This window comes from Schistocerca serialis, chromosome 1, assembly GCF_023864345.2.
Source record: "Schistocerca serialis cubense isolate TAMUIC-IGC-003099 chromosome 1, iqSchSeri2.2, whole genome shotgun sequence".
NCBI lineage: Eukaryota > Metazoa > Arthropoda > Insecta > Orthoptera > Acrididae > Schistocerca > Schistocerca serialis.
Window position 1 is genome coordinate 140,569,744 of NC_064638.1, and position 19,345 is coordinate 140,589,088.

The 19,345-nt window shown below is 37.2% G+C and overlaps 2 protein-coding genes and 1 long non-coding RNA gene across 3 annotated transcripts in view; 2 read left to right on the forward strand and 1 right to left on the reverse strand.

Annotated features, from left to right (window-relative positions):
* LOC126464350 (transcription elongation regulator 1) overlaps positions 1 to 7,249 on the reverse strand; it is a 260,399-nt gene extending 253,150 nt beyond the window's left edge. The window contains exon 1 of the mRNA XM_050096228.1: positions 7,097 to 7,249. Coding sequence (XP_049952185.1) covers positions 7,097 to 7,221 — 125 coding nt within the window. The 5' untranslated portion in view covers positions 7,222 to 7,249. The remainder of the gene's footprint in view (positions 1 to 7,096) is intronic.
* A 296-nt stretch (positions 7,250 to 7,545) lies between these two features.
* LOC126464366 (CCHC-type zinc finger nucleic acid binding protein-like) lies at positions 7,546 to 8,245 on the forward strand. The gene has a single exon (XM_050096229.1). The coding sequence runs from the start codon at positions 7,631 to 7,633 to the stop codon at positions 8,078 to 8,080; it is 450 nt and encodes a 149-aa protein (XP_049952186.1). The 5' UTR covers positions 7,546 to 7,630; the 3' UTR covers positions 8,081 to 8,245.
* A 403-nt stretch (positions 8,246 to 8,648) lies between these two features.
* The window catches only part of LOC126464382 (uncharacterized), a 37,811-nt gene continuing 27,114 nt past the window's right edge, over positions 8,649 to 19,345 (forward strand). The window contains exon 1 of the long non-coding RNA XR_007585964.1: positions 8,649 to 9,095. This is a non-coding gene — a long non-coding RNA (uncharacterized LOC126464382). The remainder of the gene's footprint in view (positions 9,096 to 19,345) is intronic.

Consider the following 19,345-nt stretch of genomic DNA (forward strand, 5'->3'; position numbering starts at 1 on the left):
TTATTTGTAATGAGTTTTCTGTTTATACTGGGAAACATAAAACACAAGATGTTCAGTATATCTATGGACAATTCCATCTACACATTAAGAGAAACAGTTTGCAAAGATCTGAAAAAAAAAAAAAAGTCAGACGAAATATGCCTGATGGCTGAGGAGAGACATACAGTACACACTAAAGTCCCAGCTATGAACTGTTCCTCAACCTAGTTATGTTAATAAATGAATACTTTCCTCACAGACGTGTAATCTCTAAAACTGACTTCACACTTACTGTAGTCCACAACACTGAAAACAACTGAATTCAAACAACTGAATTTGACTTTGTGCTCTACAAAACATACACTATGTGATTGAAAGTATCCGGATGCCCCCAAAAACATATGCTTTTTATATTAGGTGCATTGTGCTGCCACCTACTCTATATAAGCACCTCAGTAGTCATTAGACATCGTGAGAAAGCAGAAAGGGGGTGCTACACGGGACTTACAGACTTCAAACGTGGTCAGGTGATTGGGTGTCACTCATGTCATACGTCTGTACATGAGATTTCCACACTCCTAAACATTCCTAGGTCCACTGTTTCCAACGTGATAGTGAAGTGGAAATGCGAATGGACACATACAGCACATAAGTGTACAGGCCGACCTCGTCTGCTGACTGACAGAGATTGCGGACAGTTGAAGAGGGTCGTAATGTGCAATAGGCAGAAATATATCCAGACCATAACACAGGAAGCAGCATAAACAATGACACTGGACAATTGAACAGTGGAAAAATGTTGTGTTAAGTGATGAATTACAGTACACAATGTGATGATCTGATGGCAAGGTGTGGGTATGGCGAATGCCCAGTGAATGTCATCTGCCAGTGTGTGTAGTGCCAACAGTACAATTCGGAGGCGGTGGTGTTATGGTGAGGTCATGTTTTTCATTGAGGGGGCTTGCAACCTCTATTGTTTTGCATGGCACTATCACAACACAGGCCTACATTGATGTTTTAAGCACCTTCTTGCTTCCCACTGTTGAAGAGCAATTCAAGGATGGTGACTGCTCTCTTTCAACATGATTGAGCACCTGTTCATAATGCACGGCCTGTGGCAGAGAGGTTACACAATCCCTGTAACGGACTGGCTTGCACAGAGTCCTGACCTGAATCATACAGAATACCCTTGGGATGTTTTGGAACACCAACTTCGTGCCAGGCCTCACTGACCAACATCAATACCTCTCCTCAGTGCAGCACTGTGTGAAGAATGGGCTGCCAATCCCCAAGAAACCTCGCAGCACATGATTGAATGTATACCTGCGAGAGTGGAAGCTGTCATCTAGACCAGGGCTTCCCAATCTTTTCAGCTAGCAGACCCCTTCTTCAGTCGAAAATCCATGGTGGACCCCTAGTTAGTCAAGAGCACAGTAACTTTAAATTTCAGAGCTAAAGCCATGGGAACTGAAAGCTTCTTAATGCGAGTGCCATGTTCGCAATGACACCCACCCCCCCCCCACCCCCCCCCAAAGTATCAATAGCCTTTGGTTTAGAGATGAACGAAAACAACTTGAAGGTCAAAAATCGACTTGTGAAATAGGTACTGCACTGACAAAGCAAGTTTAACATTTAATGATGCCTGGGGCCGCATACGTGCCAGCGAGCGCTGTGACTGGTCGACAAAGCTCGCTCCACTCGCATACAAGGTTACGGCGCATTTAGCGCCGTAAGCCGGCTCACAAACGACCCCCGTATTGTTGCGATACAGTCAACCAGAGAAGCCGCATTCTCCGACACTAAACTGTGTATGCGTTCTCACTTAGGAACCGCAAAGGCTGCTTGGGAATACGACCTGAAGTAAAAAAAGTACAAGTTTTTCACACGAAAAAAGTGATGAATTTGATTTTCACATTTTTATTCAATAATTTTACTCATTATTTTACACGATTTGGCGAAATGTGGCCGCAGACCCCCTAGAAAGAGCCGGCGGACCCGCGGACCACACGTTGGGAAGCCCTGATCTAGACTAAGTGTGGGCCAACACTATACTGAATTCCAGCATTACTGATGGAGGGCGTTACAAACTTTTAAGTTATTTTCAGCCAGGTGTCCGGATACTGTTGATCACATAGAGTACCAAAAACAAATGGTAATTAGTCAACTACTTAAACATTTTTCCTATAAAGGCTGTAAAGTCACAATGTATCTTTAACTTCTCAGCTAGAAAGTGGCAAGTTAGATTCCAATAAAAATTCTCACCTTTCGCAGTTACTCTTGATACAGGAGAACTCCCATTTTGAATCTGCTGCTCCATTGCTTCTTGGACAGTTACACTTCAAACAGCGATACAATTATTACCTACTCCAAGTGTCACATCCATACAGTTATCTATTTGCATGTACCTGACAGCATTTACGATATCTTCTCGCATTCTGTACAGATTGGGCAACCTAAGTAGGAACTGCAGTCTGATTTGAATTTAGGACTGTCACTCACAGCTGCCAATTTGCCATTTCTGTTTTCTTCCATTTTCTATAGCTAAGAATTCAGTTTCATAGAACAATGATTGAAATAGATGCATATGGAGAAGGCCCACAATCATTGTATGTAAATGATCATTCTGTAATACACCAACTGTTCTAAAACAATGAATTCCAAAAATAGACATATAAGATCACTGGTACCATAATAAGCATAGGAAAAATTAATGACAAGAGAGAGAGACTCTTTCTTGATACTCTGTACATGTTAGTATTTATTCACTAACTTGTTTACTGTTTCTTAGGCCACTGTCATGTGGCAAATGACTTATCTAGAGGAAAAACAACACATGACAGAAGTTAGCAATTATATGCTTGTGGATTTCTGTATTTCCAGTAATGTTATCTCCCTAGCTTGCATAACTATATGATGAGCGTAACATTTTACTTCACATGCAGAGCAGTAGTTGTAGCCTCTCATGTCACACCGGTCCCAACAGATTTGACACCACTAGTTTACAAAGCAAAGTGGCCTGCTATTAAATGTTGTATGTGGTTGTCTTAATAACTAGTGTAAACTATGATATTTGTAAACTATGCTGCTTGTATCAAATACATTATGATTTACGAGGGTGTGGTTGGGGCGGAATGTAAGAGGACAGCTTAAACTGTTGTCACACAAAGTAGTAGTGATTACATTTATATTCCTGTTTTGACCAAGATTTTTGCTGTTCCTTTTTGTGCTTGGCTCTATTTCCGAAGCTAAGGCTGGACAGGAATCTAAGAGCACATTTTAAATTGCAGCAACTGAAACAATTAGTGATAATTATTATTATGTTGTTTCTTACAGCTATTGGGCTGTTTTTTTGTATTGTGACGTATTTGTTGAGGGGTATGTTATGCAGGAACTTAAGTGCATAGCTCAAATTGTTGAGAGAGAAGCTTATAGTGATCTCAATAATAAGCTTAATTCTTATAATTATATCTTTAACATCATTTTGACTAAGTGCGGTGTATTTGAAATGGATTTTTTAAGGGGTTGTGCTGTCATTTGTGGTGGTAATCTTGAGGAGAATGATTATGCTGGGGATCAGGTTTGTGGTATTGGTTAAGTTGGATTGGATCTAGCCTTGGTAGTTATTGATTATTTATTTGTTTCTGGTTTTTGAGCTGCCAGTTTTAGTTTGTTGGTTTGTTAAGACTGAATGCTTGTGTCTGTCTTTTGCTTTTTAGTTGTGTTTCAATATTTTGTTGTATGCAGCACAGTTTTCGTTCCATTTACTGTGAGGTTGTAGTTAGTTTGTCAAAGGAAAATCTCTCTCAGATTTGGGAGTGTGTTATCAATTTCTAAGTTTCAGCTATATAGGTCTGATTAAAATTGTGATACAAGTTCTTAAGGCAGTGTGTGGGTTTCTTTTTATCACTGTCTTCGTTTGAGCTATAAAGGTCAAGTGAAATATTAGATTCCGGTCGTGTGGTTTTTGGATATTTAACGCTTGATGTAAATGTGTTGTGTGAAGTCGCGTGTGTGCTGTTTATCTGAAGTAAGCAGGGAAGTACTCTTGTAGTGGATGTTTCTCTGGAAAATTTATTTCAATTGACGGTTTTCAATATCATGTTTCATTACTTTCATTTGGACCTGTATGTAAATGATTTCTTCGATGTTTTGGTGAGGGTAGTGTCTAGTATCTGTGCTACACTTTGAGTTATATAGGTCAAATGAATTATTTGATTCCAATTTATTTACCATATATTTGCATTCCATTAACTCCAGATGAATTCATGTATCCTATTTTTCGATGTCTTGGTTGCTTTGGAATGAGCTTACATTTACGAAACCTCCTTTTTAAAAGTACGTTCCTGCCCAAAACCACATCGTTCCCACAGTTGTCCCGTTAATTTCATTTTTTTAGCTGACTGTTATATTTCACATGTTTATAGTTTGTTTTCAATGATAACGGTATATCCAGTGGTCTTCTTCTTCTAGGATGCACTCTGCCTGTTATTAAAAACATTCTGTGGTTGTCTTCGCAACTAAAATAGATGACTGACTCTTCACATGTAATATGCCATCATTGGTCAAAGCAGACAAGTAGAACCTGACCCTACTCTCAGGTGGAGGCTCCTTCATTTATTGCCTGAATTAAAAGAATGCACCACAAAGACACTCCTGAAATGATCAGACACATTCAGTCAGCAGTTCATCTTGTTACCTAATCTTGGCCTTCAGTTTAAATATGACAATCAACAAATGGAATGTGTTGCAAGATATATAATTAGTGTGTGATGTATACCTTGTTTGCTACTGTTTTGTTCAAGATGCTGGCCTCATCGTTTACTGATAAACAATTTTAAAGGAAACATCCCTCTGTTACCAACAAAGTTCCTTATCTATTAACCATCTTTTGGAATCTCCAGCTTCTGTTACATTTTTAATTGTTACTGAACTACAACTGTATATTTCTTGATGTTATTTGACAGCCTCAAATGTTGAATAAACAAACAATAGTCTGACCACCACAGTGATTTCTTACCTACAGAAAATGATATCAGCTTGCCTTCTCTTTAAGACCATTGGCTTGTCAAGACAATAATAGGAGTGAGGGTTACCATTTATCATGCAGTGAATAATGACAACTTTCTTATGAATTCAAAACAATACCAGAATAGATCATTTAGATCTGATGACCTCTCTTAGTAGTATATTTCACAATGCTCTACGCAAAACAGACTCAAATTATTACAGCATGTAGGGAACTTGCTAATGAAAAATTTTCAGTTTAGACATGTAAATACTAAGCAAGCTGTAGTAGTAGTAGTAGTAGTAGTAGTACTAGATGAAGAGGAAATAACAGGTGTGTAATATAATGCAGAAAGATTTTTTTTTTTTAATTTCTTCCTTCCTAGTCAGTGAAAAAGTAGCAATGATGTATAACACAGTAATGAATGTTAACTGTCAGAATACTGCCAAAATTAGTATTTAAAAACTATATATTTTTAAACTGAGGCCCTGTCAAAGTGTCTACAGAATTAGAATTTATAGACTAAACATTTTTAAATTTGAGCCACATGTTCCACATCACTGAAGAAACATTCTCAGCAAACCTAAAAACAAACATGAATGATACCAATTTTCATAACATTACTCCTAATTATTTTTCCTTCTAATGCACACTATGTCTTCTGATTTTTCTTAAGAACCAATTATGTAAAAAGCTGGAAGCTGTCACAGCACTCCAAACGCAACAACAAATTAGATATACATATTTTAGAAATTTCCTGATAATTCCTCTGTGTTAATTTATAAGTAGCAGCCAGAAAATGCACTGTTTATCATGGGGCTGGACTTTTTTTTCCCTTCAGTCAACAAAAAAAAAAAAAACAATGCAGACTACGAAAAATCACTTGAAAGGGAAGACTGTTCTCAATTCTGTGGATCAGTCATAAAGTTGTTTTTCCTGTTGTAATATAGGAGTATCCCTCTACACAATACATGGTCTTTATTTCTAACTTATCCTCAATTTCAGTACCTACACACAAGAAAACCAGAATTATTATTCTTTAACATTTACTCAGTGTTGCCAGATGCACAGTTTCATACAAAGGCAATGACAAAAGTAGAAAATCAGCTACTTTATTATTAAGAAGTGTTTTTTTTTTGTTATATACATTTTAAATTACTTAATGCTACTCCCACAATGACTGCTTTGAAAATTACATTTTATTTCTTCCCCATTCTTTTCAAATCCGAACATGTGTCCCATTTCTAAACACCTCAGCATTAACAAGATGCTAAATCTTGTGTCCCCTGTTTTAAACCTGTGACCTGCATAAAAAGTATCTTATGGGGTTTGCGAGGATGGCCCACGATTTTGACACAAGATCTGGCAATGATATGACATTAACAAAGGAAAAGCCTATTTCCTTAAATTTAAAATAGAACTATTAATTTTGTACGAAATATTACATTTTAGTTTTAGGTAAGGCATGATACTGAAATAGTATCATTGTTTCGACGAACAAGGAAACAAATTGGATGTGACAGTTTAGCATTAATTTCTATGAACTTCTGATAAAATACATTATCAAGTAAACAGGGCTGTGTCTAATAGGCATAGTCCAGATGAATTTAAGTAATCGTCGTCATTACTGTCTCTCTACAGTCTCCAAATCCACTATATTGAAATAAACCCATAATTTTGGTCTCCCCTCCCCCCGCTTTCCTTTCTGTGACTGTCCTCTTAATAGTATTTCGCTTCAGTCCTTACAGTGTAAACAGGTGTAACTATAGAGTCACCGCCAGAACTATCATAACTGGTATCAAAAATTTTAGGAACAATCGCTGTCATCAATCCATTTCCATTTCTTCGTATCAAATAGTCTTCCCAAAGAAACAAAGGAAAAAAAAGAAAAAAGGTGCAAGAAAATAGTGTAGTGAAACTGGTATAACTTCAGCGTAAGAGGTGTCACGTGACACATAAGCGGCAAAACAGACAATACAAGTACTTCAGAACTCTGTATTCATTTAATCGGTATCGTTGTTTAAGTAGCTATTGGGAAATTAAAATCGCCGGCTTCTCAAAGTATTACTTATTTCGACAGGTAAAATTCCCAATGCTGAAAATTTATATTACCTGAAAACACCTCTGCCCCTTCCTTTCATCATCGGACGGTAATCGTCCTCCTCTTCGTCGGTATGTTCATCTTTTTCGTCATAATTGCCTGGCGAAGACATTGGCTTTTCACAATCATCAGCCATTTTACTCAGTTACTTCTTCTTCAGTTCGCGACAGATATTAAACACAAAGATTATACAGAAGTCGCTGGGAGCAGAGATCTCAACGGTTCTGGTACAGCATCACAGATAAATTCACAATTATTGATTACTCACCTTAGAAGAACTATCTGGCAATATGATGTTCGTTTTCATTTTCAACATCACTGTAATACTCGACTAAAATTTGCCAATCCAGTGACAATCATTACAATAATATTTCAGCGAGTTTCGGTTGTGGAGTCACTGCACAGAACCACGGACTTTGCTATCTAGAAGGCTGTACATTCGAGCGGAACTAGCAGGAAGTAGTACCACTCATTCACTTTCCCACGTGGTGTGTGAGAGGCAGGTGTGGTGTGGTAGTGTTCTGTCGTGCAGTAAATATATTATTATGAGTTCCAGCGTGTGCTACAAATGCAACCGTACAGGACACTTTGCAAGAGAGTGCCCGCAAGGAGGTGGATTTAGCCGTGGTGGAGGAGGCGGCGGTGGGCGAGCTGATCCGAAGTGTTACAAATGTAACGGCTATGGACATTTTGCCCGCGAGTGCCGTGAAGAGCAAGATCGGTGCTACCGGTGCAATGCAGTTGGTCACATCTCAAGAGATTGCCAGCAGAATATGGATGGAGGCCCGACGTGCTACAACTGCAATAAGACGGGGCATATTGCACGAGAATGTCCAGAATCCAATGATTACGGGCGATCAAGACTTTCCTGCTACAACTGCAACCGAACCGGGCACATCGCTCGCAACTGCCCTGATGGATCCGGTGGGAAGAGCTGTTACAACTGTGGCAAGGCCGGCCATATAAGCCGCGACTGTGATCAAGATCGACCCTAAAGCTTGTGAATGTTATGAGGTACTTTTTGTATGAGAGCTTAATGTCGTATGAGGACACCTTTTGTTTTTTTGTCTTTAAGAGTACCTATACTGTAACTCGTAATAATTAGACATCAAGTTTCAATTGCCATTCAGGAAAGTAAAAATGTTGAGTAACTAATCCTACTAAGTTTTGATAGTTATTTTCATAACCTTGTTCCATTTTTTCCCATTTTGTGTCACTAAAAGTGTTTCTTGTTTTGCATCTGTATGGCCTCACAAAATGACGCCGTTAGTGGAAGGCGGAAGTCGCCATATTGGTAATATGTGCGTTTCATATTTTGAATTTCAGACTTGCCTTGTAATATTAGTATTACGCAGTAAAACGTAATTGCAGTTATGTGAAATGGTAAGTAACATTAAATTGGGTGAATTTAATTATTTTTATAGGGATTATTTGCCTGAAATCATTTTCTGGTTTTCACTGTTTGAAGTATTTAACGCCACGAGTGAAATTGTAAAAGCTGCAGCAGTGGACGTGATTGAAATTAACAATTTGCCCAAATTGTAGGTGGTAATACAAATTTCATACCATAATTATTTACATAACATTTGTTTCAAGTCTAGATCTTCGTAGTGGCATGAATACGTAAGGATCTAAAGTTTGATCTGCGTGAATTTTAATATCACTGAATCGTTATTGGGGAGGCAAGGAAATTGGCCAACTTCGAAATCTTGATCCACCATGGTAATTCAGTATTGCGTGTCGTCACTAAAATTCAAATGTGGCGGTATGTAAATGTAACTAGTATGTTGGATTGCAATGTTATTATTGAAATAGTCTTACTTTCAGCAAGGCACTGTTAAATTATCACCGGTTTCTGCAAACTTTGCTTGAAGGCACAAATTTATTTGTAAAGAAATAACTTACAAAACATTCTGCTGAGAAGAATTGCTGTTTACTCCGTACTCCAGTTTTACAGATCGCGTTGGATTAAAATTTCATCAGTCTGCCTCCAGATTACTGAGGTTAAAAGTAAGTATTACTCAAAATTTTTTTTTTTTAACATTCGCAAATTGTGTGGAAGGGGCTTCTAATGTGACGTTTCCTGCTTATTTTGTCAAAGTATTTGTTCGGATTTTATCGAGTTGATTCGAGTTCACTATTTATGTCAATATAGTGGGGTGGGGGGTGGCGTTTAGTTGGTAAGCGGGATTGTGAACATTTATCAAAGTATTTGAAATATACTTTATTAATTAATATCTAAATGTGGTGACAAAGTAGGTTGTTTCATATTGGACTATGAGCTACTACACACCAATAGATTTTGGTAAGATGGAGGTTCACCACTTTATATGGAATTTTTGTGCTGTCTGGTAGGTTTGGAAATCTTGAGTTCTAGTATAGTTTCTACAGGAGGAATTTAGTCTTGTTTGCTGCATGGATTCAAACCTGTTTGAAGACTGCCAACCATTGAAATATGTGCTTATAATAAAAGTACTAATTAGCAGCTGGAAAACCAAGAAATATCACACATTTATATGCCTACTTAAGAAGTTCAGCTTCCTAAATCCATACAAAACTGCTTGCACTTATTTGAGATTTTACGTTAACACTATTCTGGTTTTACACATACCTGTGTATATAGTATGTGAAACTAGCCCTAGCCATTTGTATGTTTGGCTATCAATTCTCTCATAGTTTGGACAACTCTTACTGTACAGCTTGAACAAACTGATGCAATAGTAAATTAGCTTCGATGGCTTCCTTTTCCATGTGAAATGTGCTTGGGTTAACTGTTCTGTTTAAACTAACAGTTAACTGTTCTCATTGTGCACAAATGCAACACTAAACTGGATGTGAGAACTGTAACTTGATGTGTCATTAATGTTTTGTTGATCATACACGTACAGGCCTGCTGGAGAATTATATTTGTGACTGCATGCACCACAATGTTGTGCAGTTTGGAAGTGAATCTTGCTGCTGTATGCTGCACAAACACGATTAGCACTAACAATACTGTCTTCTTAAAATTGGTTGTGATATAAACTGGCAAGATAACTGCCATTTGTGTTGGACTGATTGGTTGCTGTTCGCTTACACCAAAAATTTTGGTTTAAATACTGATTTATGCCTCTTAATACATTGCAAGAATTGGCATTTTACTAGGATTACACAGTACCAAAAATTAGTTTTCACACTGTGTGCTCTTATTTGCTTTGAAACACTCAATACTCTTTTTCAGAGTAGGCTAATAATATAACATTGTATCAAATGTATAGGCATTAATATAATTGTGTATTCAGATTAAAATTGTTTTGTGATTGACAGATGGCATTGGTGATGGGTGTGTGGAGTTGTTGGTTTATGAGTGACGCTTTGTCTTCGTGTGATATGATATGTAGTAGTATGTGCACCAAAAAGTCTGCTTACAAACTGCTTCCATTATTTCTGTATGTTGTGGGGACAGTCGTGGTAGCAGTTGCTACTGTAGGGATGGCAATGAGTAAGACATCACTTAATAATGATTGTGAATCCAATGAGGTGTTAACTATTAACATAGTTTTGCTTTATTTGCATAAAATATTCTTATAGCACTGCAGCATGCAAAAATCACTGTTTTACACTTTTCTCTCCTATTGATGTTGCTGCCTGGCCCTATCCCAGTTTCTCAAGACTCACCTAACAACGCTTATGCATATATAATGGGCATCAGTGTGCCTGTGGAGCCTGAGAAAAAGCTGTGATTGGCTGGCATCTGCCCCCCTACCATTTGCCTTACTAAAGTGTCAATTGTGAAGTAATTTTAATGTAAGTTTAGTTATTGTTTGAAGTGTATGTCCATAGGTGGCACCTTAGAGAATTAGAGTTGAACTAGAATAAAGTTTTTAGCTTTCAAGACAGTGGAAATACATTTTTCATTGTGTTCAGATTTTAAAAACCCTCACCCCCTTTAAAATAAAATGGAACATCCATGTTCCACATAATGGTCATACTGTGTGTAACAGCTCAGTGCTGACTACTGAATGTAACAGTTTAAAAATGTGTGTGTGTGTGTTTGGAGCAAAAGTCATAATTTCTTTGCGTAGTTAAAGTGCTCGGTTCTGCATGCTGCTGGAAACTGGGCAACAGTAACCTTGTGCTTCCCACCTTATTTTATAGTTGATGGAAGGTAAAGGTTTGTTAAATATGCACCGAAAGCCTTCAGGAATTTGCTTGCCATGTAATTATAATTCTTCAGTTTTCCTTTTAAGTGTTAAATTACAATAATTCTATTAAATATGGAGTGTATACCTACAAGTCACAAGGGATGCTGTCACTAACTGGAAAGATCGGGAAAATATGCAAAATGAAATATGTACAGAAACATTTCAGCAACCCTATGTATTGCCTTTGGTATATCCATAATGTAACTTCCAAATAGCAAAAGCCTGGAGCTTCAGTTTTTAAGTGTTTTTCATTAAAAGAATTTTCCATTTTGGGGTCTTTCAAATGGATGTTATGAGCTATTTGTAAACTGTGTTCCATCGCATGGTCAAGTTCCACATCAGTGTAATGACAGATCACAATATCGATTAAAATGCACCTTAGTCTTAAGTTGGTGTTTGACTTTATTTCTAATGGGAATGAAGTCTCATTGAAACTAGATTGCTTTCACAACTCAATGCAGAAAATCAGTATCAAGGCATTAGAGCTGGAATAAAATAGTTTTCTGATTAACAGATTGTGGTAGTGGAGGCAGTATTGACTGCTGTAAAATATTAACACTTGGACTGAAGTCTGCATGTTCCTATAGGACAGGCAATACAGCAAACATGTGGCATTCAAGAAACAATCGACTGGCCGATACTACTTACTAACTACAATATTCATCAGTTATTTTGTAAGTATAAAGTATTGCCTTTGACAGGGAAATGAGTGATCAGTTACTGTTGCCCAAATTCCTCTTAGAATACGCAGCAAAAAAATACACAGGACCTGGATTTCCAAACAGTTGAAGCAGTGTATGTAATCCAGTGGTGTTTTGCTGTCAGGCACGATTGAATTTAGAGAACAAAAGGAAATTCAAAAACTAGGCTGAGGCACGATAGCTCCAGAAGTCATAAAGATTGCAGTCATTCTGAAAGGAAACCTAACAAGTAAGACCAATGGAATCTTCATTTGCTCACTTTTATTTTGTACTGCATTTTGATTGAGAGTAAATGTTAAAGAATTTGTCCATTATCTTTCATAAAACACAACATTCTTTGAGACAAGTTGTAAAATCTTAATACTGATTTTGTCAAGTCAGTTACCGTAACATACAAATATTTTGGGTACTTCAGAAAACTTCAATCTTCTTCACAATACAATTTCAACTGTTTTCCATCAAAAACTGATGCTTAATCTTCCACAGTAGTAGATTTTGAACTAGTTTACATTTTTGGGGCAAATAATGTGGTGCTTGAGAGAAATCACATCTATGCTAAAGTTTGTTTTGTATAAAAGCAAACGAATGCAATCAGTTTTGGAAGAGAATACTTCTGGATTTGGATCTTTGTGAAAGTAAGCTCTGTTCTGTTAGAGTAGCTTACATAGAGAACTTGTGATCATGGAAATTAAAGGATGGGAAAAAGCAAAATTGAGGAAAAATAGCCAATCCCACACAGCTGTTTCATGGGTGATTGGTAGGGATACATGACTGCTTTGGGACTTAACACACACTTTTGGGTGGTTTGTAACTTTCCATAACTGAAGTACATACACAAATAACAAAAATGGAAACCCCCACACTGATGACACTTTGTGTGTTTCAAAAATTGCAGCCAACAGTGAGTGATATTGAAAACTTACCAGGTCACATTTTAAGTATAACTTTAAGAAGTCCAACTGCTGCTTTATGAAAAAGATTTAATAATTATATGTAATTATGATTGCATATGTTACAAATTATTACCTATGTATGTTCTAATAAAAAATGAGATCTTCTGAAGTAATGTAGTTCAGATATTTCCCCAGCATCATGTGCTAGTGTAGTCTGTGCAGTTGTACAAAACCACTGTGCCAGAGTGGCATAGTGGTTAACTAAACTGCCTAGTGAACAGGAGATGATAGTTCAAATCGCAGCCTAGGTACAAATTTTTGTTCATAACTTCCATCTGCGTATGTACGTACATCCTTAGTCACTTTTGAATTTGTTGTATTCACTGTATGCAGCAATGAGTACTTTCTTCAGCAATTATACACATTTATTTTGCCTTGAAACTTAACTGACCGACTTTTCAGTTATAGGCAGTAAGTACAAGTGTCACATGCAAAGCCTTGTCAACTGAATACAAGCTTCCATGAGTTAATTCAAAATGTAAGGTACACATGTGATCAGATTCATTGCTTCACACAATTTCATTTCCAGTGTCCATAATTTTAAATGTTTTTCCCAACTAGATAACACAGTTTAAAACACTGCAAGCTTCTTGAATGTTGGTGGTAATTGAAGTACCTATTACAGATGCAATAGATTCTTTAAAACTAAGTATTGTGATGACTACAGCCAGCTTATTCTAGTCTGGTAATTGTATGATCAGATATTAGTAATAAAATATGCCAACAAGCTCAGATCATAGAAGCAATATACTGTTACAGAAAATTACTTGATCAGTGTTTTGTTAATGGTTTACATGAGGCAGCAGACAGCTGTGACAGACATCGTGGCCTGGTGGTGAAACATCAAACACTGTGTATCTACCAGTCAATGTGTTAAAAGAAAGTACAGGAAGAAAACTGGGAAGATATTGGTGAAGCAGATAGTGTAAATGGGAATTTTAACACATTGACTGCCACACTCACAGGCAGGCACAGAGTGACACCATGCTGTGGCTGAAGGTGGGCACATGGCATCAGGCACGAGACACTTTGCTGGTTGCCAGTGGAATCATGGCAGTCATAGTGTTAAACACAATTCTGCAGTGCTATGTCTTGTTTCCACCTAAAACAAACAAGGAGATAACTGAAGAGGATTGAGGACAAGGGGTGGTCATCACCTGTGTTTAAATTTCCTGTATTAGAAAGAGTGAGTTTTATTAATTTCAGAGGACAAACTGTTGAGACATTGAAACTGCTGCTGTAAGTTTTGTAAAATTCTCCAGTCTATTACTTAAAAAAAAAGGGGCACACATGCGTACAATGCTGGGGGGGGGGGGGGGGGGGAAGGAATGCATCATTTCAGAAATAGAGGGCAATTTGAAGTAATACAAACACAAGATAATTTATATGATCTTGAGTTCCCAGAAGATAACTAACATGATAAATTGAAGTTGCTGTTTGCCAAATAAGGCGATTACTTCTTGAAAGTGGTGTTAAAATGTACCAACTGATAAATTCAAATGCATTGAATTTACTACTTCTGGCACTGTGCACCACAGACTTAAATTTCCGAACTACAGCATCTAAGGAAATGAAGAGGTTCACAAGGCAATCGGGATTGGCAGTCTTGCTGTGGCGATCATCATTCTGGTGAATTACTGGAGTATTGTTGACTTGATGTGGCTAAGATAGAACTCTGTATACACTTGCTGATTTATTTTTGGATTTAAATGTGCTGTATGGTGCCTATAAGCAAAACTGAAGATAAACAAACCACATTTTATTCACTCATTTCACCTGTTCCAGTCTTTTTAAATGTTTTTTAGGTTGTAACTTTTGATAGTGTAGTGACTCATTTTTCTGGCCAGAACTCGTGAACTGCATCTGTTTGGCTGTCATAAGGTATTGTCCATAGAAACAGCCACGTAAGGTCTCACAAATGAGGTCCTGATACTGTTAAACAAGACAAATTATATTTTATGTTTTGCAACCTTGTCAAAGTCTGATAGTGTGGACCACAAAATTCCACTTGGCAAACTAAAATGTTTAATTAATGCCATTCCTTGTAATATATTGATCATCATGGAACAGCAGAGCCTCAGGCCTTACGCCGTGTGCCTGACCTGGCGGTTAAACATCCATTGCTAGGCATGTGGCAGTCTGTGCATTAAACGGAAGATGTCTTAAGAGTAGAATGGCAACAAGAGTATATCACAATACGTGTTACAGCTAAGTCAAATGTAAATGTTTTACTATTTTATTCGTTTTTCTGTCTGCTGGGAATAGTTTAAGAAGATATTTCAGTACTACATCTATAAAATTTCTCTTACTCACTCACACTTGGATGATACAGAATTCATAGAACCACCTTAAGATTATTTCGTGACCATTCCACTCTTGGATATCACATGGAGAAAATAAACACCTATCTATGTGAAAGAGCTCTGTTTTCTCTTATTTTATCATAATTGTCATTTGTATTAGATGGGAGTAAACAAATTGATTTGACATTCAGAGGGGAAAGTTATGATTGTAATTTTGTGAACAAGATCTCATAGCACAAAAAAGTCTTTGCTTCAACAGTTGCCACCCCATTTCACTCATCATATTTGTGACATGCTCTCCCCTATTTCATGACGATGCGAATTGAGCTACTCTTCTTCGAAATCTTCCCCCCTCAGTGTCCGGGAAGTATCCTATATCGCACAACATTACTCCTGAAAAGTGTATACAACTGAGATTTAATGTAAATTTTTAATACTCAACTGAAGAACCTCATAAGTTTTATTTAGAGCCAACAGGCCACTTTTTGTGCTGTACAGTTTTCATTTTGATCTTCTGATTACTTTTATAGTAAACAATGGCATCATCTGCAGCCTGAGAGAGCTGCTCAGATTGTCTCTTAAATCCTCAATGTAAATTAATAATAAAGGGCCTTCAACGCTTCCTTGGGCAACACAGATATAACTTTGATTTCTCTAGATGACTTCCCATTAGTTATTGCAAACTATGACTTTTCTGTGAGGAAGTCACAAATCCTGTTGCTTCTACGTATATAAAACGGATAGGCAAGTGGGAAACAGAGGTGGTGTGTTGCAGTACACACGAAACTCAAATCCACCAATATAGAAATTGAAGCTGCATGTGCGATTGTTTGGACAATACTCAGTATTAGAGGTGAGCATAAAATATGGATCTTTCTGTTGTCCGCCAGACTCATCTCCTGAGGTAACTGAAAACTTTCAGTTCACATGTATGTAAGTTACCCCAGCCATAGTGTAATCCTCAGTTGAGAATTTAATCATCCAACTATTAATTGGGAAAATAAGTTTTGTTAGTGGTAGTTGTGACAAGACTTCCTTTGACACTTCACTAAATGCCTTCTCTGAAAACTACCTACAAAAGATAGTTAGAAACCCCACCGATGAGCTAAATACATTGGATCTAATGGCAGCAAATACACATTATGTCTTTGAGGATGTCCACATTGAAACTGGTATCAGTTACCATGACATAGTTGTGGCAACAATGATTACGCAAATACAACAGACAATTAAAACAAGCAGAAAGATATTTATGTTCAGTAAACTAGATAAAAGATCAGTAATGTCATATCTCAATGAGGAACTTGAAACTTTCAGTGCCAGTAGAGGAACTGGCTGAAGTTTAAAAGAATAGTTTATCGTGCACTGGGTAAATATGTACCCAGTAGAACAATTCATGATGGGAGGGAACATCCATGGTGCACAGTCACTGCGTAATAGGTGTAAAACAAAGCATAGGGCTACCGATACGGAGATGCTGAATGAAATGTATTTGGCTGTCTAGAGGACGATGCATAATGTCTTCGTTGATTACCTTAGCAGAATATCGTCAAGATACTTCACAAAATCCAAAGAAATTCTGGTCTTATGTAAAGGCTGTTAAGTGTCCAGTCCCTAGTGAATGAGACAGGACCTGAAATTGAAGGTAGCAAAGCCAAAGCTGAAATGCTTAACTCTGTTTTCAAATGCCCCTTTACAAAGGAAAACCAAGGAGAATTGATCCAAATTAATCCTTGTACCACTGAAAATATGAATGAAATAAGCATTAGTGTCAATGCTGTTGAGAAAGAGCTGAAATTGTTAAAACTGAACAAAGCTCCAGACCCCGATGGAATCCATGGCAGACTCTCTACTGAATTTGCCGCAGAGTTAGGCCCCTACTAACATCTATTGTAGATCCCTCAATCAAAGAACTATGGAAAAAGGTACAGGTCACAGCTGTCTACAGCAAGGGCCTCCTTAAACCTCCCTTACCCAAAACTCGCTATACTAGTAAACATCTACTTTACACACCAAAATATTAATGTACATCTGCACAAACCTTCATTACTATTGCCAATCTTTTTCATGTTTGTCATTATTATTTGATTTTTTTTTACTGTTATTATTATTGCTTTCACCATAATCTGTATGTATAGCACCTGATGAAAAAATACTGCCAGCATTTACTTTATTAGGTCTTAGTCATGTTTATCATTATTATTTGATTTTTTGTTTCACTGTTACTATTATTGCTTTTATCATAATCTGTATGTATAGCAACTGTTGTAAAAATACTTCCGCATTTACTTTATTAGGTCTTAGTCACTACTCTTTATTCATATTGTCACAAGAGTAAGCTAATTTTCTAATTTAAACTATGTTCATGATGTAACTCTGATGTGTGAAATGCTGCGTGTGTGGAACACTGGTCCGATGTAAGAGAGGGCCTGATGGCCCTAATCTGATCAGGTTAAATAAATAAATAATAATAGAAGGGATTCACAAAATTACTGTCCAATATCATTGACAGTGATTTGTTGGAGAATCTTAGAACATCATCTGAGGTCAAACAAAATGAGGTATCTTGAACAGAATGACCTCCTCAGTGCCAAACAGCATGGAGTTCGAAAACATCGATTATGTGAAACCCAACTTGGACTTTTCTCACATGACATACTGAAAGCTTTGGATTAAGGCAACTAGCTAGATGCAGTACTTCTTGACTTCTGAAAATCATTTGACTCAGAACTGTACCAACACTTACCGTCAAAAGTATGATCATATGGGGAATTAAGTGAAATTTGTGACTGGATTGAGGACTTACTGGTAGAGAGGACACAGCATGTTATCTTGGGTGGAGTCATCAGGTGCAGTGCTTTGGTATCCTTGCTGTTCATGTTATATATTAATGATCCTGCAGACAATGTTAATATTAAAATAAGCTTTTTTGCAGATGATACAGTTTTCTGTAATGAAGTACTATTTGAGAGAAGCTGCATAAATATTCAGATAAGATTTTAATGTACCGCAGAGATTGGTAACATGCTCTAAATGTTCAGAAATGTAAAATTTTGCATTTCACGTAATGAAAAAAAGCGTAGTATCCTATGAGTATAATAACAATGAGTCATTATTATCGGTCAACACGTACAAATACTAGGTGTAACACTTTGTAGGGATAATTACAAATCACTGTTGCGACCCATCCTAGAATATTGCTCGAAGACAGACATAAACTGTCCTGGGAAACTCTATTAACAAAATTCAAAGAATCTGCTTTAAATGATTACTCTAGGGATATGCTACAACTCCCCTACATATCACAAACATAAGATTAGAATAATCACTGCATGCACAAAGGCATTCAAACAATTATTCTCCCTGCTCTCCATATGTGAAGAAACCCTAATAACTGGTACAAAGGGACAAACCCTCTGCCATGCAGCTCATGGTGATTTGCAGAGTATAGATGTAGATGTAAATCTTGTACAAAACTGTGTATGCAAAATTAAAAGCCACGTGGGAAGAACACTGGAAAGCTAGGAATATGGAAATGACTTGAAGTCTTCTGTTAATAGCATGCATCACTTCTAGTGAAGAAGACAGTTGTGTTTCACAAGAATGACATTTTTCCGAGTCCCATCTGGTTATGTGTGAAAATGTCATTATCTTCAAAGTATCTTATAATTTTGGAACGCAGTATATGTTCCAAAATCCTACTACAAATCGATGCCATTAGTCACCATAATTTTTGTTACTGATTATTGTTTGGCATTATCTTTCGGTCTGTACACAATTTCAGTAGCTCTTTACTGGATGGAAGTAATTCGTGGTAATCATAGTTACAATTTTTATACATTTTTTGAATATTGTTGTTGTTGTTGTGGTCTTCAGTCCTGAGACTGGTTTGATGCAGCTCTCCATGCTACTCTATCCTGTGCAAGCTTCTTCATCTCCCAGTACCTACAGCAACTTACATCCTTCTGAATCTGCGTAGTATATTCATCTCTTGGTCTCCCTCTACGATTTTTACCCTCCACGCTGCCCTCCAATACTAAATTGGTGATCCCTCGATGTCTCAGAACATGTCATACCAACCGATCCCTTCTTCTAGTCAAGTTGTGCCACAAGCTCCTC